This window comes from Myxocyprinus asiaticus, chromosome 41 (assembly GCF_019703515.2).
Source record: "Myxocyprinus asiaticus isolate MX2 ecotype Aquarium Trade chromosome 41, UBuf_Myxa_2, whole genome shotgun sequence".
In the NCBI taxonomy this organism is placed as follows: Eukaryota; Metazoa; Chordata; class Actinopteri; order Cypriniformes; family Catostomidae; genus Myxocyprinus; species Myxocyprinus asiaticus.
This window is the reverse complement of record NC_059384.1, coordinates 24,281,650-24,306,116: the sequence shown is the minus strand read 5'-3', so window position 1 is coordinate 24,306,116 and position 24,467 is coordinate 24,281,650. Positions and strand designations below refer to the sequence as shown.

The 24,467-nt window shown below is 37.9% G+C and overlaps 1 protein-coding gene across 1 annotated transcript in view; it reads left to right on the top strand.

Moving 5' to 3' along the window:
• LOC127431761 (transcriptional activator GLI3-like) overlaps positions 1–24,467 on the top strand; it is a 182,304-nt gene that overhangs the window by 10,915 nt on the left and 146,922 nt on the right. Inside the window, exon 2 of the mRNA XM_051682293.1 lies at positions 17,177–17,350. Coding sequence (XP_051538253.1) covers positions 17,218–17,350 — 133 coding nt within the window. The 5' untranslated portion in view covers positions 17,177–17,217. The remainder of the gene's footprint in view (positions 1–17,176; positions 17,351–24,467) is intronic.

Below are 24,467 nucleotides of genomic sequence, written 5' to 3'. Positions count from 1 at the left end.
AGCAATTGCGTTTTCATTTCACATTTGCTTTCTATGACACTATTGGTGAGGTTTAGTTTTAAGGTTTAGGATAGGGAGGTTGGTTTTGTTCGTTTAAATCTCAATAGAACATTAACCTTAAAAACCTCATCTGTTTGGGAGAAAATTTAACTCGCTTTTAGCACCACAGTGGACATTTCACCTCAGATGTGCAGGGCTCCAGACTGAGACTAAAATGGTCGCAAACGTGACCAAAAATAATTGATTGCGACAATAATTTAAAATCTAGTCGGCACTGGCGACAGTCGGGTTGCGTGTGTTCATATGCGGTTTTGTCAGATATCATCTTGTGAATTATTGAATTTATTTTTAGAACACGCACAACCAGTGTGTCTCGTGCTGCTTTTCCACACGTTCTGTTTCTGATGAGCTCGCTGCACCGCACGCAACAATAAACCCAGCGCTAGAGAGTTGTGAAAATATGACTCTTTTGAACTGAATATTTTTCATGAATCACCCGGAAAGAAATGAGGGTTTGAACTCAGGAGCTCAGGTTAGCAGTTTCAGATTCACTTTCTCAGCGAATCAGCCATCAGTGAGCTCACAACTGGGAGCGCAGACATTTCAAAATAAGAGTCCCATGTGTATTTCGGGCTTCTTTATAATTAAAAGTCCCGTATTGTGTACCACTTTATTTTCTTCTGGTAATTACTGATTGGGATTGGAGTAGCACAATAAACTGCATCTGGGATTTCATTTAATTTGCACTCTTGCAGTCTCTGTGTCTGGCCATCCAGTAACAGTAAAAAACAATATTGTAAAAGGCAATATTGTAAAACAATTTATATACTGTATATGTATGAGATCAAGCTTTTGAACCTTAGGACAATTGAGGGACTTTTACAACTATTACAGAAGGTGCAAACATTCATTGATGCTCAAGAAGACAACACACTACTATATGCATACTATACTTTATGTAAATATCTGTAATGTAGATTCTGAAGAGCAGTACTAAATAAAAAAAATATTTTATCTGTTATCAGCTAACTTCCTTTTCTTCGGCTTTCTATCTTGTTTCTGAACAGCAATCTAAATCGAGAAAATCTGTGATTTGGCTAGTAAAAACAGCAATTTGGCTCCTTAATGTTTCAGTTTAGGAGCCAATGGCTCCTAAGTCATTTTTTTAGTCTGGAGCCCTGATCTGCTTTGGTTCAATTTGCAAAAATGTCACAACATTCACATCATTTTTATGAGATCAGGCTGGTAACTTGTGAACTACATTCCAAATCCTCTGAAAAACTTAAAAGAAATGTTTTTGGTTTTAATTGAAGTCTTTTATATAGGGCAAAATACTCTATATGGGACTTTATGAGAGATGGGGATGTTGGGGGGTGGGAGGTTGTGTTAGCCCTTTGTGGAGGGAAAAAAGTGGCAAGGAGAAAGAGGAATGCAGACAAGACAGTAAGGGCAATGAGAAAGAAAAGGTGTCAGGGGAGAGTTTGGAAGACAAGAGGGTAGAGAAAGGTGGAGAGAGAGGTAGAGAGAGAAAGAGTTGAGCAGGGAGTGTTTTTTCATCTCGGAGCTCAGTGTGTAAGCTCCCTTCTACGTCCCAAAGCTGCTTTCACAAAGAGATTTACAAGACAGTTCTCTATCGCCGTGCATTTCAAGCTTGTGTGTGTGTGTTTGTAGGTCTGCCCACCTGTGTGAGTTATTTCATGCATATAAAGTGCATGTTTGTGTAGAGCACAGTGGAGTTTCATGTGCACATTTCGGGTCGGTCTGTATTTCAGTGTGTGCAGGCATTTAAAGGCATAGTTCACCCCCCCCACCCCCCAAAAAAATTCAGTCGTTTATTTACCCTTGTGCTGTTCCAAACCCATATGATTTTCTTTATTCTGTGGAACACAAAAGGCAGATTTTTTTAAGAATATCCTAGGCGTTCTTTTTCAATGAAAGTCAATGGAGACTGTGGGTGTTAAGCTTCAAAACGACAAAAAAGGCACTGTAAAATTAGTCCAGATGTATTGTGTGCTGTATACCAAGTCTTCTTAAATCATATGATAGCTTTGTCTAAGGAACAGATTAAAAGTTTAACACAACTTAAATTTTGTTTATTACCTATATGGAAAAGAGCAGCCAGGATGTTCTTCAAATATACGCTTTTTGTGTTCCACAGAAGAAAGAAAATCCTACAGGTTTAGAACAACAAGAAGGTGAGTAAATAACTACATTTTCATTTTTTTATGAACCATCCCCTTAAGTATGAATGCATATGTAAAATGTTTTTTATTTTTTTGTCTTTATATGACCAGTATGATATCTAGAACAAGCCTACATACATACTTATTATTGATGTGAATATGTCCTCTCTCACAAAGGCTTGAAAAATCCCTCAGATGCCAGGATATGTGTGTGCATCATGTGTCAGATTGTGTGTGTGTGCCGGGACTGTATTCAGGGGGTACTTCCACATACAAAGGGGGCTCCTTAGCTTTTAGAATTATTAATGTTGTTTGGATTTTTGTGCTACAGTCTAAGCACTTGTCTCCTCCTATTAGACTGAATTACTTTTCTGAACTCAGATTAAATCAACTCATCCCACCAATATGCCCCTCTTCTGCTAAGAGCCTTCTGAGAGGATAGACACTCCGTCGATTATATAATGTCTTGCAGGCTTACATGTTTGGAGCCTGTTGTTTTTTTGTAATTCTCATGCTCATAAATAAAAATGATCAGCTGTCAATTACTATGGAAAATAATTGCAAGTTTGCCCATAAGTTTGTAAAAACAGAAATGTTTTGTTTTACTTTTTTACTGTAAATTACAGTAATGCACTATCAATAGAAGTCTATGGGGCAAGTAGTTCTATAAAAGGATGATATAGACAACAATTAGAAAAACAAAGATTTTTGTACAAAACAAATTAATATGAACAAAATACAAGCTGCACATTTCTGATTATAAGGGGCCGTTCACACCAAACACTATTTTGTATCTGTTGGTGCTGTTTTAAATAGTTTTTTTTTCATGAAAACTTGTCCTAAATGGACGTCATTGATAGTTGCGCCTCGTCTCGCTGTATTTCAGCGTCTTGCTTAGGAGCGCCATTAAAAAAATGTCCTGTTCTGTTGGTTGTGCTGCATCTAGCTTTTTTTAAGCACAAGACTTTGGACTGAACGGACCCTAAATCCTCTGAAATTCCTTGCCCCATAGACTTCCACTGTAAGTGCATTACTGTAAACATAAACCTTTTTTGTTTTTACAAACTGAGGGATGAGAAGTTCTTTTCTGTGTTAATCGATAAAGCTTTACCTAGAACATTCATTAAACTGATATCCAATAAGGGTGCTCAACAGTCAAAACCAATTGGATCTCATTCAGAGAATTTTAATAAAACAATTCTATAATGTAAAATTAAATGTAAAAAGTATTCTCAATACAACAAATCAAATATGATATTTTGTTCCATGTGTTCGAGACAACAGATGATTTAAGGGCATTTTCAGTCTGCGGAGCGAGCTAAGGCCTAAACGCCGGAGATTATTTTCCTGCTGGTTAAACTGCGGGCATCCCTTGTAGTGACATATGTTAATGGCGCAGTTATTGGGAGTGTGTTTATATGATTAGAGAGTGAGAGGTCGAGATGAGAGTCGAGCCAGAGTGATTTGTCTTCTTGCGCAGTGAGAGGAGATCAATGCAAAGTGCCTCTTGCGTGCTCAACAAGCCATGTAAACTAATTAACTCTTTGAGACCTGTCTCAGTTTTTACATACACACACACACAAACACGGCAGATCAGTGAAATTACATGTGTGAGATTAGGTTAATGTGTTAATTAGTGTGAGTGGGTGTCTGTGTTTTTCTAATTTGATTGTGTCAAAGTGGGTGTACAGACAATGGTTTGCGTGTGTGTGTGTGTGTTTAAGAGATAGTTGAAATTAGTGATTTTCTATGATTAGACCAACATAATCACACGTGAAGTCGGCATGATGTTTCCGATCGTTTCGGTACCCTAGGATTGGCGACTGTATGCTGACATGCAGCATTCTTATCAGACATGCTTGCAGTGGTTTCAAAGTGTTTACCATTCCACCTGGCGTGATTGGCAGCATGTTGCATCAGCTGTGTGGGAGACTAGGGTTCAAAGCCAGACAGTAACCATGTTTGAATAATCAATGACGAACATGATTCGGAGGTTTCACTTTTTCCTCTAACATTACTTTTTTACTCCACTAATGGTTAATGTAAGTTTTGGGTTTGGGGATAGACTCTATAAATATATGCTTTTCTCTTCATTGTATAATGTCCTGTAAAGCTGAAAACAACTTGCTGCACTGCTAGCTTTAGGTGACCTCTCCTGGACATAAATGGAGCTCACAAGTGCCCATATGCCCTACAACACTGACCGCTTTGGCCACTGGGGGCAGTGTTTCTAAATTTCGGTCAACGTATTCCGATTTTGATGAAAGAAATTTTGGTCTACTCTTTCCGATTTCACTGTGAGATCAGGCTGATTAAACAGATGTTTTGCACACCTGTCACTGATTCAAAGAGTAATCTTCAAATTTGGATTGTGGTGATACGCTAACATACCTAAAGTGCATGTTTCGTACATGAAAGTAAAGGTTCTTCGGGAACTACTGTATTATTGTGCTTTATAGGGTTCTTGAGATGTTATACTGTATGTTAAAGTGTTTGATGTTAAAGTTATAGGATTATATGTTATAATTGAGCTACACTGGGGGGTTTTCCATAGTCTAGCTACAGTCTGTCCAATGACACATAGACTGTACATGACACAATGCATAATAAAATATTTGAAGGAAGGATGTACAATACGCCTGGTTAATACATGTCTTATGGAGCATGCATACATGCACACAGCGCCGTGGCCAATTATGGTCAGATAACATGCATATACGCTGGACGAAGATGAGCTACAATTGCACTAGGTCTGTTGGTCCAACTATTGGACTGGCACCATTTCAGTCGGACTAAAGCGTTTTTTTAAATAATTGTTTAGTCCAACTAAAGTCAAACTTTTAATATGCATGTAAATGTACTTATTGTTTTGGTTTACGGGTTCTTTAGCAATAGTACCTACAAATGTTCTCCAATGGCATCAGTTTGTAGAACCCTTTTTGGTTCTTGAGACTTGAGATCATCATTGGTGTGAATTCTCAGATAAAATGGAGAAAGCAATAGATACTTGTGAATGTTTGTTTTCAAAACTTTAAATACAAAGTTTTTGCTCAAGGAGCACACAGATGCAGTGGAAGACATCAGTGGTTATGACTTTCATTAAAACTAGGCTATAGTATTATTCACTTTCTTTCGAGTTTGAGATTGTGTGTGAGATTGCATATGAGATAATATGGTGGGTTGAATGATGATGAAGAATATGGAGAGAAGGCTGCGGGAGAAGACAGATGAAGTCTGTCTGTGTACCTGCAGATGGGAGATGTTTCTGAGCGTGTGTGGGGAGTCACAGAGCTTTTAGAAGTTTCCAGAACTCCCCCTGTGACTGCCTCCCTGGTGCCTTTGTCCCACATCTTAGTTTCCCTCCCTACTGTTGGATTCTACAACTTTATTTGCCTCTGATTTACAGAGGAATACACAAACTCACTCTCGCTGTCTTCCTCTTGCAGTTAGCGAGAGTAAATAAACTTTAGACACATGCACACACAGTATAGCTGTTTATCGTTACATTTCAGTCACCTGTAACAGGAAAGTTCTCTAAAACTACACATTATTGGTCCAATGATACAGACTTTTACGATTTAAAAAATGGCAGAAGCTATTTGTGCTAAGTGCAAATAGTGATAGATGCTATATTACACAAAATTTAAATAGCAACAAAAAGCATCTTCTTTGCTTCAAGTGCAAATAGTGTTAGATGCTATTTGCGCCCCTAATTAAAAACTAACATACAGTATAGTGGCATCACTGCAGTGTGTTTGTTTAGAGTCCCACAGACACCAACCCCTAACCTTTTCTTACAAAAATTAACCATTGTTTAACTACAGCAACCATTGTATCACAATGGTATTTTGTAGTAAAATCATAGTAAAGACGAAATTAAACATTGTTACTATGGTTAATTGCATTAAAACTATGACTTACACCAAACAACCTGGATAATACAATATTACTATATAAAACCATGGTTAATTTTACCCGGATCAAACCTTCCTTTCAACTCATATATATCGTCCAGGCAGATTAATCGGATGATAATTGGCCATTTTGAGATTATAACTGTCTCTGTTTAGCCAGTTAACAAAAGTTTTAGTTACAAAATTGTTTAAGTGTAAGTTTCAAAATCAGCCAACAGCCTTGTCAGTGAATAATAAACAATTTCTGTTCCAATTGGTTTTTTGTTTTTTTTTTGACAATTTTGAGTAAATAATGTGTGAAATAAGTGTTCATTTCTTTTCAGCAATTTTGTGTAAATCTCATTTAATTGTCATTAAATGAAATTATGTATATAATGGCATTATATTGGTCATCGTCCACTGTGGTCTCATTATGAGTTCATCACTGTTTTTGTTTAATTAAGGCCACGTCCACACTAATACGTTTTAGTTTGAAAATGCATCTTTTTTTCTCTATGTTTTGGCGTTCTATCCACATTGAGATGGTGTTTTTGACAGCGAAAACTGAGCTTTTCAAAAACAGTTTCCCAAGTGGATTCATTTTAAAACGGCGTCTTTACATTGTAGTGTGGACAGGGATATCAGAAAACGATGACGTATTTATTGTCATCTGACGCAGCTATGTGATCCACTCAAACCAAAACAATCAAGATGACGGCCCATATTGTAGTACTGTTATTTTGCCTGCTATACACTTTAATAGCGTTGCCAAAGATAAATGATACTTTGTACAACCTTCAAATTGCATTCCTTCAGAGGCGACGGGAAGTTTACTCGGAACTGCTGTTCAGTGACAGAACGAGGAAAATTGTGTTTTTTTAGATCGTACATGGAACGACAATTTTTTGCATGCGCAAGAGAAAAATTGTCATTCCATTAAATTTTTTTATATGTTTCAGTGTGGACGAGAAACTTTTGGAAAATGCTTGAAAGCAGCAGTGTGGACAGAGAGTGTTTCGAAAATGAAAACAGAGTTTTCAAATGTATTTGGATTTATGTGGACATAGCCTAAATGTGTGGTTTTATACACTGTACCTGAGAAAAATTTAAACTGAGCTCACTTTATAGAAGAGTCATTAAAGAAAGGAATGAAAAACGTAAACCAAGCAAAAGATGATTAAGCAGATGTATAATTATATGAAACTATTTTTGGCATGTATGATTTAACAGCTTTTGGAAGAGCGCCCACCCTAAATGTGACATCTGAACTCACCTTCTTTTCTATACCCTTTCTCTCTCGCTCTCTCTATTTCTAGCCTCTTGCCATCCCTCACTTTCAAAATTTCGATAACTTTATCTGGCCTGGTTTGTTGTCCTTCTTTTGCTTTTCTTCCGCTCTGTCTTTATCTTTGTTTATTTTGAAATTAATTCATTCCCTTCGCTTGACCTTCCATCTCTCCACTCTGCTCTCCTCCATCCATCTTTCGCTCCCTCCATTTCACTTTCATTTTCTCCATTCTGTATTAAGCCCTCTATGATAGCCCCCTCCCTCCTTTTCTTTCAACGACAGAGCAGGATGCAGGATGACTTCATCTAGTCTAATTTCTGGGTTGTAATACGCTGTAAATGGCGAGGCTGCCGGGGTCTGTATAGGAATTAATAAGAACTAATAGAGCATGCCTGTGGGGGCAGCAGCCTGTCTTTAAGTAAACATTATGACTTTTCCAGGGGGGCTGATAGAAGAGGGGGCAGCTGTGGGACTGGGCTGTAACATGATGAATCATGAAGCCATGGGATTGATAATTTGCTCCCTGATTCTACACCAGTGGGGCTAATAAGGCCTCTCTGATTTGGGTGTGTGATTGAATAGGCAACGACCTGTTTGTGTGAGCATGTATGAGCGTATGAATTGTGTGTATCTGAAATTTTGTTAGTATCTGAAAATGGTGTGTATCTATGTTTTATTTGAACTTCTCAAGGAATTTTAGGGGGAAACATCTGAAACAAAATTTATACTTTAATGAATCTCCATTAAGTCTCCTGAGTTATGAAAGAGTGACCTATTAGCAATAAAATTTGATTATCATCTGTCTGTATAGCCAGGGTAAGGCAGTTACTGTAGATGTATGTGGGGCTCTGTTGTTGTAATTGAGCGGCTGTTCTGTGGTAAACAGTACCTGTTGTGAGTTTGTGAGGTACTGAGATGTGACAGGTACTGAGGTGTGCTCCGAGCCCCTGGGGAGATGAGTGTGAGACCCCCCCCCCTAAAAGCCTTAGCAGCCTCACCACAGCTATGTTTGATCTCAGTCAATGCAAGCAGTGTGTGTGTATGAGATGGAGAGAAAAAGAGAAAGATGGGCAGACTGGGTGCTTTGCATCAGCAAAGGAAACCCTCTTTCATTCTCTTCAGCTACCTGAACATCAGATTCACACACCACCAAATGCAAATACTGTATGTGTGCGCACAAACACTGGATGCAGAATGAGATGGCCAATTTCTAGATTCTCGATATGCCATCAAACTTGTGTGTTGTGTATGACACTTATACACATATGTATATACACACAATCAGACAGGTTATTGACTACTTCTTAGTTAGGAACCTTAACTTTGAAACTAGCCTTGCTACTTTGTCAGCCATTTCAGTTTCAAAAAAAAAAAAAAAAAAATCAACCTGGTTTCGTATAATGAACGTTACTAAAACAAAATTTTTGCAAACTGAGTTTTACGTGCCGCTTTCTACATTTTGCTGCAGTTTTCTGGTGAAATTAACACTAGAGGTGCTAAAACAACTGTGTGTTTCATACACTTTCACACATATCACGGGTACTATGGCTGTTTAGGACTTTATAAACACTTATTTTTTGCTCTATTACTCACACCTTGCTATGTTATGATATCAAAACGCTTTTATTCTAAAGCATCATTTGAAAACTATACATTTTTAATGGTTGTATTACAGACCCACCTAAATTTACTCACTTATTCCAATGTGATTAGCTTGCTCAGTAGCTCACCTGATAGAGTGTTGGACTTTGGACTCAGAAACCAAGCCTCTAGCACAGTTAAGGACGCTCTAAATGAAAGTGAAAATGAAGCGAAAGTGTTGTAGAAGCGACAGGAAATGACGTGGTTGCTTCAGTAAATGTGCTTTTCATGTGGAATTTGCTTTTAAAACACTATCGGTTAGGTTTAGGTGTTGGTTTAGGGTAAGGATGTTCGTTTTGTTCACCTCTCATTTATCTTTTAAGACACTATTGGTTAGGTTAAAGTTTTAGGTTAGGGAGGTAAGTTTTATGCATTAAAACAACCATCTAAAATTCACCTTAAAAACCTTGTCTGATTACAACATCATTTCACTAGATTTTGGCGCCCCCTGCTGGACATTTCCCTGGGAAACTGCAGCCAAATGTGTAATGAAGCTCGTAATTTTAGTTTGCAAATTATTTCCATTGTCAAGGAAGTTTCAGGCTGAAAAAAATACAATGGTATTATCATGTTTTTTTTGTTTTTTTAACATGGTACTGTGGTAATACTGTACCATGTTGGCTAGATTCAAGGAAGGGTAGAGTTTGCTGGTAATATAGAATTATGTAAATATGCGCACACTGTAAAAAGTGGTAACCTGCAATTGTTACCTTAAGGAGCTTTTTCTACCTGAACTAACCATTAAAAATAGTATAACTGGTGTAACCTAATGTATTCAGGTTGATTCAGTGATGTTCAATAATATTATTTTTATTTGGAGTAAAAACAGTTAATTTAGATGTGGTATGTAAAGAATAATGTCAGCCAGTAATTATCACAAAATAAACACCAAGATGAATCAGTGGGGACTGTATCATCCTGAAGGGGATAATTACATGGCTACTTAACAAATAAATAAATAAATGGACATGACATATTGATTTGAGTTGAAATTATGTTAATATGTTATAGTAAAATAGGCCACAGCGTGATACAAGAGACGTTAAACTAGCACAGCATGGGACAATGGTCAGTTATACAGTTTAGTTGACAATAATATTTTTTCTGCTGAATTTGACTGCAGAATGTTGCAATTTAACCAATCAGAATCAAGTATCTGAACCGTGTAATAAATTATTATTATCCTACTAAACAATGTTGATTGCGCATATTACGAGAGGAACATTTCAACATTTTCAAAACTGTTTTTCATTTTATTGTCAATTGGTACATAAACAAAACAATGACCAATCAGAATAGGTTTTTCAAGCTGTGTAGTAAATTTTTTTTTTGTTTGTTTGTTTTTTATATTTGATTATAACCATACAGTAATGTGGTATATATCAAAGTACAATAGTATTTCCATCTGACATATGGTTCCACCACAGTGCTTTCAGGCTTTTACCTTAAACTTTCTGTTTGTCCGTTCACGTTAGGCCTTGAATAAGATAGTTTTGTGGCTTTCAAACAAACCGCTGAACTTGCATTTCCCCCTTTTTTCATTTGTCTGAGAGAATAAATCATGCAAACCATCTGACAAGAGCTCTGTGGCACAGTGTGGAAATGAGTCATGTCAGGAACATTTGCGAGACAGCTACACAACAGAAACTTCTCTGCTCTGGGGGGATGAAACGGAGAAGAAAAATGCTGCTCCTTCATTTCGCCACCTCTTTTGGGTCTCTTGTTCTTTGTGTCTCTGCTTTCCCCACTCTTTCAGCTTACAAATCGACGTGGGGCAGAACAAACAAACAAACAAGGCTGCTAATAACCCAAGGAGCCGGTGCTCACTAGAGGTTTGCAATTGTTGTGCGTTCTTTATTACACTCTTATCTACTGTGCAGCAAGTGCAAAAGAGGGGCTGTGTAAGTGTTAAGATTACATCGTTGCGCGTTTGTTACCCAGGAATTTTAAGACGCGGCGGGCTCAATTGCCAGTGAAAGTCATTCGCGGTCCCTCTCTGGCTCCTCTAAAGCATTTTAAGTGGAAAAGGTTGTACGACACTCTGTGTAAAGAGAGAGTGGAAAACTAATCTTATTAGCGCCCTGTGCTAAACGCTCACCGATGGCTCAGCTCACTCGTCCTTGGAACAGCCAATTTTTTTTCAACACTTTCCTGCTTTACTGCCTCACTATGAACAGATGTTGCGCACCAACTTGTTTGTAGCTGGGTATAGGGCAATGTATCATAAGGATGGCTTTGCAGAGAGTTAATAGAAACCATTTAAAAAGTCAAATATTCTGGCCTGTTGATAGCTTTGTAAATGAGCTGACCCCATGGAATATGAAGGAATATTTCTGGTTAAATACAAGTTAAACTCTATGGACAGCACCTCTTGATTACAACAGAAAGTAATTTAGACACTTACCTAACTTTGCTGGATTGGCAATTTTACTGGATGTAATACAGAAAAACATATTTTATAAACTGAACCCCCCAATCCAAACTCCAAACCTAAACCTAACCATCAGTGGAGTAAAAATGTAATGTTAGAGGGAAAATTTGCGGTCATCACTGATTATGCGAACACGACTTTCGTGAACACAAACACTGTTTCAACGTGGGATCTGAAACCAGGTTTCCTACACTGCTAACGCAATGTACTTCCGGTTGCACCACAGGGGAAGGTAAATGTGCTGGAGCCGATGCAAAAGTATCTGATAGGAGAAGGTGCTTCTCAGTGAGTCGGCATAAAGCGGCCGATCTTTGGGAACCTTAACTCTCGGAAACAACATGCGACTTCCTGTGTAATCATGTTGTTAGCTAACTGTGCTGGGGGTGCTAAAAGCAATTTTGGTTTAGAAATGACCCTCAACCAATTTCGCCCAAAAATTACCTATTGAAATTCAGAAAAATATCTCACTCTATAATTTGCACACAGCTTTCAAAGAACTTTTTACGTTCCTTATAAGTCTTAAAGGGGGCTCTACTAGAATACATCTTAAAAACTCATTATCTGTACTCCTTACTGCATTCATCCTCTCCTCTATTTTCAATTTTTTTTATCAACTCATATGTTCCTCACATAATTTACCCTGCCCTCTCCATATGTTATAACGTAATAATAATAATAGTTTAATTTATATAGCGCTTTTCCAAAGCTCAAAGGGCTTTACAAGCATCAACAAAAATAAATACATCAAAATAAAACAATACTGTATACACAAAGCAAGGCAAGTTGAAGAGTGAAAATGTGGATTCGCACATGTCCGACAAACAGTTCAAACAACGCAAGCCGTTGAGTAAAAAAATTACATGACCAGAGTAGTCCCTCGTTGTGTGGGGGCACCAAGCAACCTGCATCGACCCACTGCATCTCCCACACCACAGAGCCGAAACAAATACAATCTCCAGGACACCAAATGCCGAAAGCGAACACACTATGATGACAGGCACCATGTCACGAAACCCCTCCATCAGAGAACACAGCCACACCATCCTCAGCAATCACGCCTCACCATCCGTAGCAATCACGCTAGGCCACGCTAGAATCAGGGAGGCCGGGCGAGACACCGCAGTTGGCTGGTGGTATCAGGTAGGCCGGGTGAAACACCGCAGCAGGCCGATGGAATCCGGGAGGCCGGATGAGACACCAGAGCAGGCCAGTGGAATCAGGGAGGCCGGACGTGATATCTCAGCAGGCTGGTGGAATCAGGGAGGCCGGATGAGACACCGCAGCAGGCCGGTGGTATCAGGTAGGCCGGGCGAGACACCGCAGCAGGCTGGTGTAGTGAAGCAGCCTGCTTCCGCACACCAGCGGCAAACCACAAAAACAGAAAAAAAAAATAAAATAAATAAAATGTTGGAATGAAATCCAATAATGTCCATTTAATGGGTGTGTGAAACAAAAAGAAATGTACATTTAAACATCTACAACGAGACGGAACAAAACAAAAGACAAACAGCTCCGATGTGAAGCGGCAGCCAAACACACACAGCGTACTCAAACCGGTAGTCCAGAAGTTGATCAGTTGATCCAGAAGTTGATCAGCATCTCATCAGTAATGATGGTGTATGAACTGCTGTAAGTGAAATGTCTTCTGAGGGAGACACAGTACAGCTCTGTAGTGATATTTACCCCTAAACCCTAAAGTTTTACACCAAACCCATCAGTTCAAAAATCAAAAGCTCAATTCCACTACATAAATTTCAACCTTGAACTTTAACTACAGTCTCTGAACCCTATAATTAAGTCATACTCTTATGTCAAACTTTCAACTGTGACTTGCGATTTGCCCTGGAAATGTTTCAAACAAAACAATCAGTACCCAATTTTAAACAAACCCAGCTTCACATTCCCACTAAACGCAAAATCTGTTCTTTTGACCCTTAAATTAAAACTCTAATCCGCTCACCTGCACACCAGAGACCATGAATCCAATCCTAAATCCCACCATATAGAAACCAACTTTGGTTTATGGGAAGTGTGCTAGTTTGTGAAGCATGTAAAACCTCTGGAAAGAAAAATATGTTTACATGATGACAAGGTGAAGACAAACACCTGAAGTTATTCATATTTTACCAAGCTGAGTCTGAGAGTATTTCAGTTGTGACTTTGATGTACCATTCACAGCTGACTTTCAACTCTTAGCTTTTGCAAGCAGAGCGTATAATTTATGTTAAATTGATTTGCTTAATGTACTTTAAATAAGATTTTTTTTTTCTTTGGAGAAGGATGAATTGTGGTATTTTAAACCTGGTTAATCGCATCTCTTTTTGTGAGAAAGGATTATGGGCCAGAACACTGAAAGAAACACCCTTTCTCTTTTCCACAGCTAATTGGGTGTGGGACACTGTCAGTGCAAGGAATACGCATTAATATGAGAATTTACATTTATTTTGGGAAACAACTGTCACCAAACAGTGGTTTTAATGCATTCTGTTGTGTGGTTCTTCAATTCAGGGCGTTTAGATACCAGGATTTAACATCCTGGCACGTACATAAAGGCCATAAGCTTATCATCTGTTCATTTCATGCCAGCACTACTTAACACTGTGTTATTGACCTACACGCTATAAAGTACACCTGTATGTAATAAACTAAAGTACTGAATTTCACAGACTCATTGGGCAAAAAAAAAAAAAAAGACTAAATAATCTCATCTAATGAGTAAATAACAGTTGAATTCGATAGGAAAGAAAAATCACAAATGAGATCAAATTTTTTTCTCTTCTAGACAGAAAAAAGATTCAGTGGAGAGTAGGGATGCACTGATACGAAATTTGTGTGCCAATACCAGTATCCCATCATTTAGATCATCATCTGCCAATACCGATAATTTGGTGGTTATGCTTTTACAATATTACATTTTGCATCTACAGTTTATGTTGGATATGTGTAAAAGATAAATGAACACAGGATAAAAGTATGAAACAGAGAGAGAAAAAGAGTGTTGTTGAAAAGGATGGAGTTGGGTGGAGAAGCATGGAGAATTGGGATTCCTGAACACCTGTGTGATAAGGTGGCACAGGCCAGGTCAGTGGGATTATGGGTGAAAAGGTCCCAGTCTTAATTGGTGCAGTTGAATGGCTAGCTGCCCCACAGAGCACACAAAAGACATGTCAGCTATGCTTGAGTGGACATAGGCTCACCGTTTTTGCTTGTCCACTGGAATGTGTATGTCCCAATCCCTCTTCTCTTCTGTCCACACTTTTTTCTCTTTACCTTTGCTCCACTGACAGACTTTTTGTAGATTGAATTTTGGGAAATGTTTCTACTTTGTGACACAGATTGCCAACTTTCAATGGTACAACAGTTACTAACCAAACAGATCTGCATCTCCATTAACAAATTAAAAGGCTACAATTTTCCTTGCAAGAAAAAAAAAAAATAAATAACCAAAATTAAAAAATGGAAATAAGAACACTTGATAATAGCATGGATGTCCCAACCAGGATTGTTAGCAGATGTTCTGTCTCACTGAAAATGAACACACACTCGAGTGGTTGAGGAAACAAGTCCCTAAACAAACAAAGCTAACTGTGTATGTCTGCCCATACCCCCCCCCCCAACATGGTTACACCCCTCCTCTGGAGATTCAAGCACTCTGAAGTTGAATAGCTATGTTGTAAGTCCCAGACAGCTACCTCTAGTATATTTCCCTTGTAACCTACTCCTGTCAGAGACTTAGAAAACAATTAGAAATGTTGTTAGATAATTCAAATACAACCGACAACAGACTAAACATTGCTATCAATTATAGCTATATATTTTTTCCTGTATTTTAACTTTCAAACATCTTTGTGGAAAATATGTCACTTTTTGAATGTGAATGTTGTGTGTATTTCTACCAAGTCATCTCATGTTCCAGTGTTAACTGGATTTAAGAATCAAATCTGATTAACTACCAAATCTATTGACCAATCTGTCTTTGCACCGAGGCCTTGATAGGGTCCCAGAACTTTTAATGTAATATTTTTGGCTGGACCCAAAACCAGCATATTAGGTTTAAGTAAAGACAAAAGCTATTTGCACACTTAATTAAATACTAAAATGCAGTATCACTGCAGTGTGTTTGTTTAATATATCCCACAGACACCCTTCACCAACCCCTAACCCTAACCTTACCTTACAAAAATTAACCATGGTTTTACTTGAGTAACCATAGTATCACCATGGGTATTTTGTAGTAAAATCATAAGCCCCTTTAACACATACAGCCTTTTGAAAATACTGGTAAATTTTGCTCTAGCAATTTCCCTTAATGAGAAGTTGCATCATTTCCATATTGATGGTATGTGTGAATAGAGCCATAAGATTACCGGTTTCAGTTCTACAAGGTCAGGACGCGCTGACGGAAGAAAGTTCTGATGGAGATGACAATTATTTTGTGTCGTAACACCGGAAGTAAGAAAAATGTAAACAAATTGGTCAGATAAAACTAAAGCACTTCTCTTCATCCGAGCAGACTCCGTAACGTACGATAAATTCACCAGCCTCCTTCGGTAATGTGCAGACCTCTTTGTAGTGATATACATACACATTACTGTGCTTTTCAGCCGCAGATAGCATCTCCGCATTTTGGTGCTGGCGACAGCATTTTGTTCTCTGTAGTTCATTAGTCTTATCTGAAGTCATCGCATATGATGTTGTTGAGATTCGAGTAACTGCATAAATGTAAATCTTTGCCAAAAAATGGAAAACATCACCAACAGTACCAAAAGTTTTCAAACAAGAACCTTACATTTCCGGCGCAGCCGTGTAGATGTCATTTCCGGCAAATGACCTCACAGAGTTTAACAGCATTTGGTGCTGATGTGTGAGTGAATGATACTAGCAAAATGGAAAAAAGATGGAAAGTCGTTAGATGTGTGAATAGCACATGTGTTACCTTTGCCAGTAAAGGCAACCCAACGATTTTCCTGTAATTTACCTGGTTGCATGTGTGAAAGGGACTATAGTAACCAAAAAATTAAACATGGTTACTAAATTAACACCATATTACTGTAGTAACACCATGGTTAATTGCATTAAAACTATGACCTCTGCCAAAAAACATGGTAATATTGCTATTGTAAAACCATTGTTAATTTTACCCCGATCAAACCTTCTTCTCAACTCCCCGACCATCACCATGACCAAGTCACTCTGAGGAAATCAACCTTTATATTCTTTTTTATTTATAATTATAAGTAATATGAAAGGAAATACTGTATTAAGAGTGGAAAAAGGAAACAGGATAGGAAAAGGTGGGAAAAAAGGGGGAATCGAACCTGTGTCGTTCGCATGAAAAAAGCGCATCCACACCGGCTTTACACACTGCCCCAATGCAGCAACACTTGAAGGCACAGATTGTTTTCAGTTTATATGTTTTCACCAGACTATTGGAGTGCAAATAACCATGCTGTGTGGCAGGTGATATTTACACCTAGTGCAAATATCACTCCGTTAAGTAAAACACTGTCTTTACGAAATTGTAGAATTGGGGTGAATCTTAGAACTCTGATATTCCCTTAAGGAACCTCAGACAGTAATATTTAACTGTCTGTCATCCATATTTGTTAGTAAATTGTTAATTGGGTAATTTTTCAATTAGGTAGCTTTTGTTTTGTAGATTTAACAGTGTCACTCAAAAAGTTATTTCCAAGACTCACCTTGATTTTTCTGACCTTTTACCACTTCCTTGAACCTGCAGGTATTTTGTCTTGATGTGGTACTGAGGAATGCACTGTTGTCATGGAAACCCAGTCCCAGACCAGTTCTGCAGCGGAGAAGAAGAAAAGGGTGGAGACCATCGTAGCTACCAAGAGCGCATCCACCCGCACAGACATCAGCGAGAAGGCCGTGGCCTCCAGCACTACCTCCAACGGTACAGTTTCACCTCATGTTTCGTCTTCTTTTTCTTGTTACTTTTTAAACCTTTAAACTTCTCCAAACTTCTGTTCTTCCTCCAATTACTTTTCAAACCTTTACACTTATTCCAAGTTCTGTTCTTCCTCCATTCTATCTATTTTATTTGTTTGAGATGTTCTGAAAATCAGATTATTTCTGTCCAATAGACTGAAATACCTCTACATGACACATGTTTTCTGTTAGCTGGTTTTTGCTGGTCTAAGGTAGTCTACCAGCTCTAACCAAGATTGAACAAGATAGCCAACCAGGTTGAAACCAGGTCTGTTACTTGTAGTCCAACTGATTAACCTTCTAAACCAGCTTGGGCCAGCTACTGACCATAAATGACCAACATGGATCAGCTGGAATATTCAGCTTCCAACTTCAAATTGTTTAAACTTGAGTTTCCAGCAGAGTTGTATAAAACACTCTCCTTTCCCACCATCTCAAGTGATGAAAAAGTCACACAAATGTATTTGTGTTTGTGCTTGTGTGTGTTTTGAGTGTGTGTCTTGGTTGATGAGTGGTGGGATTTTTGTACCACTCCATATGAGAGCCTCTGGTGATATGGCAGGAAGTCAGAAAAAGAATTTCCTTTTTTTTTTTTTGTGGAGGAGGGCATTGTTAATTGCTCTTACGAGCTCCCTCTCCTTCTCTCTCTTTCACTGTTATTCATTCCCAGATGGCCAGCTCTCCATTAATTACAGGTGGGGGACAGAGATGGGGTTAGAGCTTTTACTGTTGTGGAAAAAGCATGGATGTAATTTGGCTTGCTGATTGTGGATTTTTCTCTGTAATGTAAGGGTAATTACTCCTCTGAACAACATAAGGTTTGTCTTGGAAAGTTTGTTGCAGTGATCATCTGGCCAGGATTGCAGTCCTACACTCAGGGGAGAAACCCAGGGGTTCACTTTTAAATGAATACCATCACCCTCATAATACCATGGGACTCAATTTTTATATTCCATGCAAACTGTTTATGAAATAGTAGTGCATGACAAATCTTTCATCTGTAATGTGTTTTAACGTTTCTAATGTGCAGATCCAAGATGTGAAGTATTATATCAGCTGTCAGAGGTCATCTGGCACTTTAATTATTGCTCAGAGGTTGCTCATTCATAGGTCAGGAGTTTTAATGGAGCTGTGACGTTTAATTGAAATGTCAACTTTGTCTCAGATATTTCTTCTAAAATGTCTTGGGATGAATAAAGATGAGACAGTTGTTGACATACAGTAAGAGTATAGAGCTATAAAGAATAATGTGGATAGCATAGCTCAGATAGCACAGACTTGAGCACAAAGTGAGACATTATTGAGACATTATTATCTTCTGAAACTCTATACTGTAAAAAATGTCCGTAATTTTAACGGTAAAAGACTGTAAAAATGCTAAAAAAAAAAACCTTAATTGGTAAACGTGTAGTTACCTTAAAATATACGGTACAAAATTGTAATATATTTAAAAAGGCAATACATGTATTTTTACGGAACAATTTTGTACAAACTTTTTGTACAATTTTGTAAAAAGTCTGATTTTCCTGTATAATTAACGGTAAAAATGTATATCATGTTTAACAAGAGTACATGTAAATTATTGTTAAAATTACAGTAAAAAACAATAATCAGGTGTTCCCAGAATTCCCTCCGTGACCCAGTTCATTTCATTATATTTGATGGGAATAGTCATGTTTCTTCTTATTTTTAATATCAGTTATGTACTTTGTGGTGTTCTGTGTTCTATTTAATGTAGTTTAGTTAATGTTTATTGCATTATTTTAATTTCACATGTGTTATCCTGATGGTGTTTAGTGTTTGTGTGAGTGACACTGAGCACTGTCTCTACATGGTTATGGGTCATTGCTCCAGGAAGGGCCTCTATTGATCAACTTCATGTCATCATGTGCCCTTCTGTAATTACTATGGTGATTAACAATATATTACTTAGTAAAAAGCAGATTTTTACAGTTTTAGAAGGTCAATATCAAGTTTATCATATAATAATATAAATGACGGTAATGCACCATAAAATATACAGACATTAAAATGACATCCCGTTAAGCCTGAAACGTGGTTACCGTATTTTTTACAGTGAATTTCTGGCAACCACAGCTGCCAGTTTTTTTTTTTTACCATAAATTTAAAAGGATTTTTTTTTTTACAGTGTAGTGGAGACACGTGAGATAACGGGGGTATTTTTTGTCATTAGAAAATACTTTTAGAAGAGAAAATTTCTGATGTAGATGATTTTTTGTTTTTTTGTTCAGTCTCATTTCTGTCTAGGAGGAATAATTCCATGTGTAAATTAACCTCAATCAATTTGTGGCATAATGTTGATTACCACAAAAATGTATTTCGACTTGTCTCTCCTTTTTTTTTTACAAAAAAGGAAAAATCTGGGTTACAGTGAGGCACTTACAATGGAAGTGAATGTGGCCAAACTTTAAACATTAAAATACTCACTGTTTCAAAATTATAGCCACAAGACATAAACAATATGCATGTTATGATTTTAGTGTAATAAAATTGCTTACTAACCTTTTCTGTGGAAAGCTATATCCAATTTTACAACTTCGTTGCCATGATAACTTTACAGCTCAAATAATACACAAGTTTAAATGGAAGAATTTATGTTTTTTAAAGATGGTAATCACTATTATGCCACAAATGCTGCTGTTTAAGCTCAACTTTTACTGAACCCGGAATATTCCAAAAGAGATCTTATTTGTAATTTTTCTTTCCTGTAGGCAGAGCAAACTGTTTGTAGAAGTTGTTTTTGAGGCAGAACGTTAATGAAAAGTCTTCTAAATTGACATACCAATGGAGCAAACTTTTTCTGCGTTTTCTTAAGCTCTGATTCCAGTAAGCAGCCCTGACCGCAAGCTCTCAACAGAACCAAAATGAGCTATCCATCACAACAGACCCCAGACCTGCTCCCCGAAGGGCCTTACCACAGCCATAAGATAGCTTACACATTCCTGGTGTGGTTATAATTACCCTGCATTCCCTTGGTCTCCCAATACTCATAACCTCTTATCTGATGTAACCTGAACCCCCATCAACTTTAACCCGTGCCGCCCAGGCCGCCCCCTCAACACTAACAAAAGGCAATTGTGAGCAGCCCAACAGTGGCAGCGGTTCGATTTGTCCCGCCTCTTTGACAGACCTGGGATCAGCCAAAGCTGGTGCAGTATTAACCTTTTAACTTTGAAATAAACACTGAAACTGATCCTAGATCAGTCTAGGCACGTCCCAGCAATGTGCAGAAGGGGAAACCCCAAATAATACAGTGAGAATGTGGCAGTGGTGCAGAGTTGAAGTAAAAAAAATAATTACAAATTAAATTAAATAAAAGCTTGCCAACATGAATGATTTTGAGAAAGAGTAGCTTGTAAGGGAGCAAAGGAATCAAGGTGTTTGATAAGAAAGTTTGATTTCACTTGGAAAAAGATCACTGTAGTATTTTATTTTAAATAAAATTAAATCTGCAAGTATTTCTAGCCACAGTACTTGGGGAAAAGAAACTGGCAGAAAGTTTGGCCACTGCTAAGGTGGTCAGACTGGGAGACAAGTTGAAGACCAGCTTGGCCAGGTTAAACCAGCTAAGACCAGCAAGCTGTTTTTTTTAGGGTTACTAACACCCAAAAGTACAAGAACATTTCTCTTTTCCCGTTTCCTTCTCCTGTATACTAAAACTTTTCTTCCTTTCTGCTTTCTTTTGCCTTACAGCATAGAAGTTTATGAAAAAGTTTAGCCACGATGTGTAATTGTGCAGGCTTGGTGGGGAGCATTCCCACATGGTTAGCTAAAGACTGGCACAGGCCTGCACAGCATTCATCTGTGGACCCGCTCCCCCGGCCTGACAGCTCAAAGGAACCAACTGTGCCACCACAATGGCCTGATTGGTCCTCTTTGGAAGGGTTGAAGGGAGGGGGGCTTCCCTTCTCCTCAACTCAAATCATTTGATAGGCAGGTGGACCACAAAGTCCCCTGATTCTATTGTTGCTGCCTGGACCATGAGAGGGAGAGAAAGAAAGAGAGAGAGAGAGATGTTCGTGCACTTCGGCTGAATAAATCCGGTCGTCATGGGATAATTTGTTAATTAAAAAGGAGAAAGGGGCGAAAAGGCACCTGCCATTCAGAGAGGACAGTGGGACAGAGGGAGAGAGAGAATGAGTGTGCAAAAGAGTTTCAGGATTGTTGGTTTGTTGTACTTTTTCATGGATGCCACAGTGATGAAATTAACATAAAGGAAGGACACATAAGCAATGGAGGGAGAGACAGAGGAGAATAAAGGAGGGAGGAGAGTTTGGATTGTCAGAGTATTTCTCGAACTTTTTTTGGGTGAAACAAAAAAGGTGTTATTTTTTAGGAATATCCTGGGCACTCTTTTCCATATAATCAAAATAAAAGGGGACTGTCAAGCTCTAAAATGACAAAAAACACCACAAAAGTATCATAAAAATAGTCCAGACTCGTATGCTGTATTCCAAGTTTTCAGATGCCATATCATAGATTCATATAACAAACAGACCGAAACTGAAGTCATTATTCACTGAAAATCTTCCACTCTGCTGTAGCTATCAAATCAAATATGATGACATTGAAATCACTGTTTGGTCACAAGAAACACAAGAACCAGGGGCTTTTGTTGTGCCATTTATGTTATCCATACAATGTTTGTAGTCAACTTCAGAACTTTAGTGGAGGGAAAGATTATCAGTGAATAACTAATTACATTATGGAGGATTTTTATCATGCAAAGCTTTTGAATGTTTTCAGAAGACTTGGAATATAACGCACAAGTCTTATGGACTACTTTTATGGCACTTTTTTTATTTTACATTTTGCTACTTAAGAGAAAAAAGTGACCAAGAAATAATTTTTAGACATTGGCAATACAGGTTTGGAACAATATGAGGGTGAATAAATTATGACACAATATTATTTTTTATAATTTTTAACCTGTATGTTGCCTTCCGGTCAAAACTGACCGATTAACTTCTTTTTTTTTTTCTTTCTGAAAACTAGTTTATTTTGTGAAGTTGGAATAAAATTTAATTACTTTGTTAACACAGGGAATCTGAACACACACACATATTTTATTGGTTTTATTTCACTTCGTTACACCCGTGATGTTCCCGGTCTAAAGTGACCGGCCATTAGAAATTAATGTATTAGACTACAAAATACAGAAAAGATACTCCTGTTGATATATTTATATTGTGTAAGTGGGGATTTCATACATTAATACTCACTGTTTGACCTCTGAGTGAAACAAATTTGCTCATTGCATTTTTTTAATTGAGACCTCCAACGATAACCAACGATATATCACACATGGCTCATCTCATCTTTTTTTATGTTTTTACCAACTCTGAATATAATTGTTGTGATAACAAATTTGTAAATTATGAAAACAGTTCTAAATTGTCAGCAAATTAAAAACCACTTTTAAAGAATAGGTAGGATCAGCTATATGCGTTGTACAGTCCTGACTCTAAGCTTTAAAATGACACCTATTTTGTTTAGATCAAGTGGTTTGTTTAGTTTAAGTGGTTATTAATTTATTATATAATTATTATTTTAAACTTTTTTTTAAATATACAAATGTACAAAACCTGTCATAATTATTAAATAAGTTGACAAAAATATTGAATGCAATATCTTGGGATAAGAGATTTATTAACAATCTTAGTGGGCCGGTCATTTTTGACCGGAAACACAAAAGGTGTTGGTACAAGCGAACACAACAGTTAAAAAGCAAATAGGTTCTTTTATTTGTTTGTTTTTGCTGATTTAGTGTAGCAATGTTCTCTTTTAAGACCACAAATTAGTTTGGGCGTATTTTGAGATTGCCGAAAACCCTATACAGAAAAAAAAAGACGGGCTCATGAAAAGGATAAAAGGAGCGGCCAAGAAGACAGAAAGCGAGAGAGGCAGAGGTGACGTCCCTCTTTTAAGGCTGGCATTTAAATGATCAGCAGCACATAGAGGCGAATGTCATCTGACAGAAATAAAGTTCCTGTTAGCAGCGCGGCCGGAAAGTAATTTACAGATAGTCTGTCCCGGCCCATCTTTGTGCCGCGCAGATAAGGGTTCATTTCAGAAGGCGGATAGCAGCCACTCTCACTCGCTCGGCCCTATTCTGCGACACCTGTGATAACAGCTTGTGGAGCCTAATTGAAAATGGGGCCTCAAAATGGATTTTCTCCTTTCCTCTTCCTGTCTCTCTACCTCTCCAAGACCGTTCATCCTGAGGCTTCTTTAATTTTTTTGTCCTGTTCTGCTTGTCTCCCCAGCCCCCTCCGTTCGGTGCAGGGTTGTTATACTAACAGGGAATTATTGAATGAGTGTGCCTGTGTGTGTGTGTGTGTGTGTGTGTGTGTGTGTGTGTGTGTGTTTGGGGGTAATTCCGGTATTCCTGGGAGGGAGGGTTTAGTAAATGTGCTGCAGGATCATTTCTCACACTGATGTCATTGCCATGACAGCAGTATGATCAGTCTTATTAATGAAATCATTGATCACTTGATGGGACTCATAATCAACTGTTTCGACACTCTGTCCTGCTGTTCTACACCTCCCTCATGCTCATACAGTCCTCCCCCCTCTCTCTAAGAAAAAAATAAACATCATTGCAAACATTTGTGTAGTGTTCATTTGTTGATTTAAGCATTTTGGTAGCAGATGGAAACCAGCAACATAATGCCAAATGCAGAAGGCTTGCTCAGAGTGCGTTTACATGCAAATCAATATGCTGATAATTATCAATCAGCTTATTAAAAAAATCAGACAGTGCAAAAAAACAGTGTTTACATGAGATTTAAAATCATTGGGTTATTCTCTGCTTTAGACATCAAAATGTAAACAGTATGCCCACAACTTGCACACATTGCATTATCAGATAAGAATTCTGTTAAAGATGTTTACATGCAACACTTCATCTTTGTAAAGGGCTTAATGCTCCATGCATGGATCAGCTTTGCTTAAACTATTTATGACCTAACCCCATTCACATGACCTACACGTTGTCAGCTTATTAAGCATAATTGGTGTAAGAAACTTTTATTTAGTTTTTGATTTTTATTCATTGACTG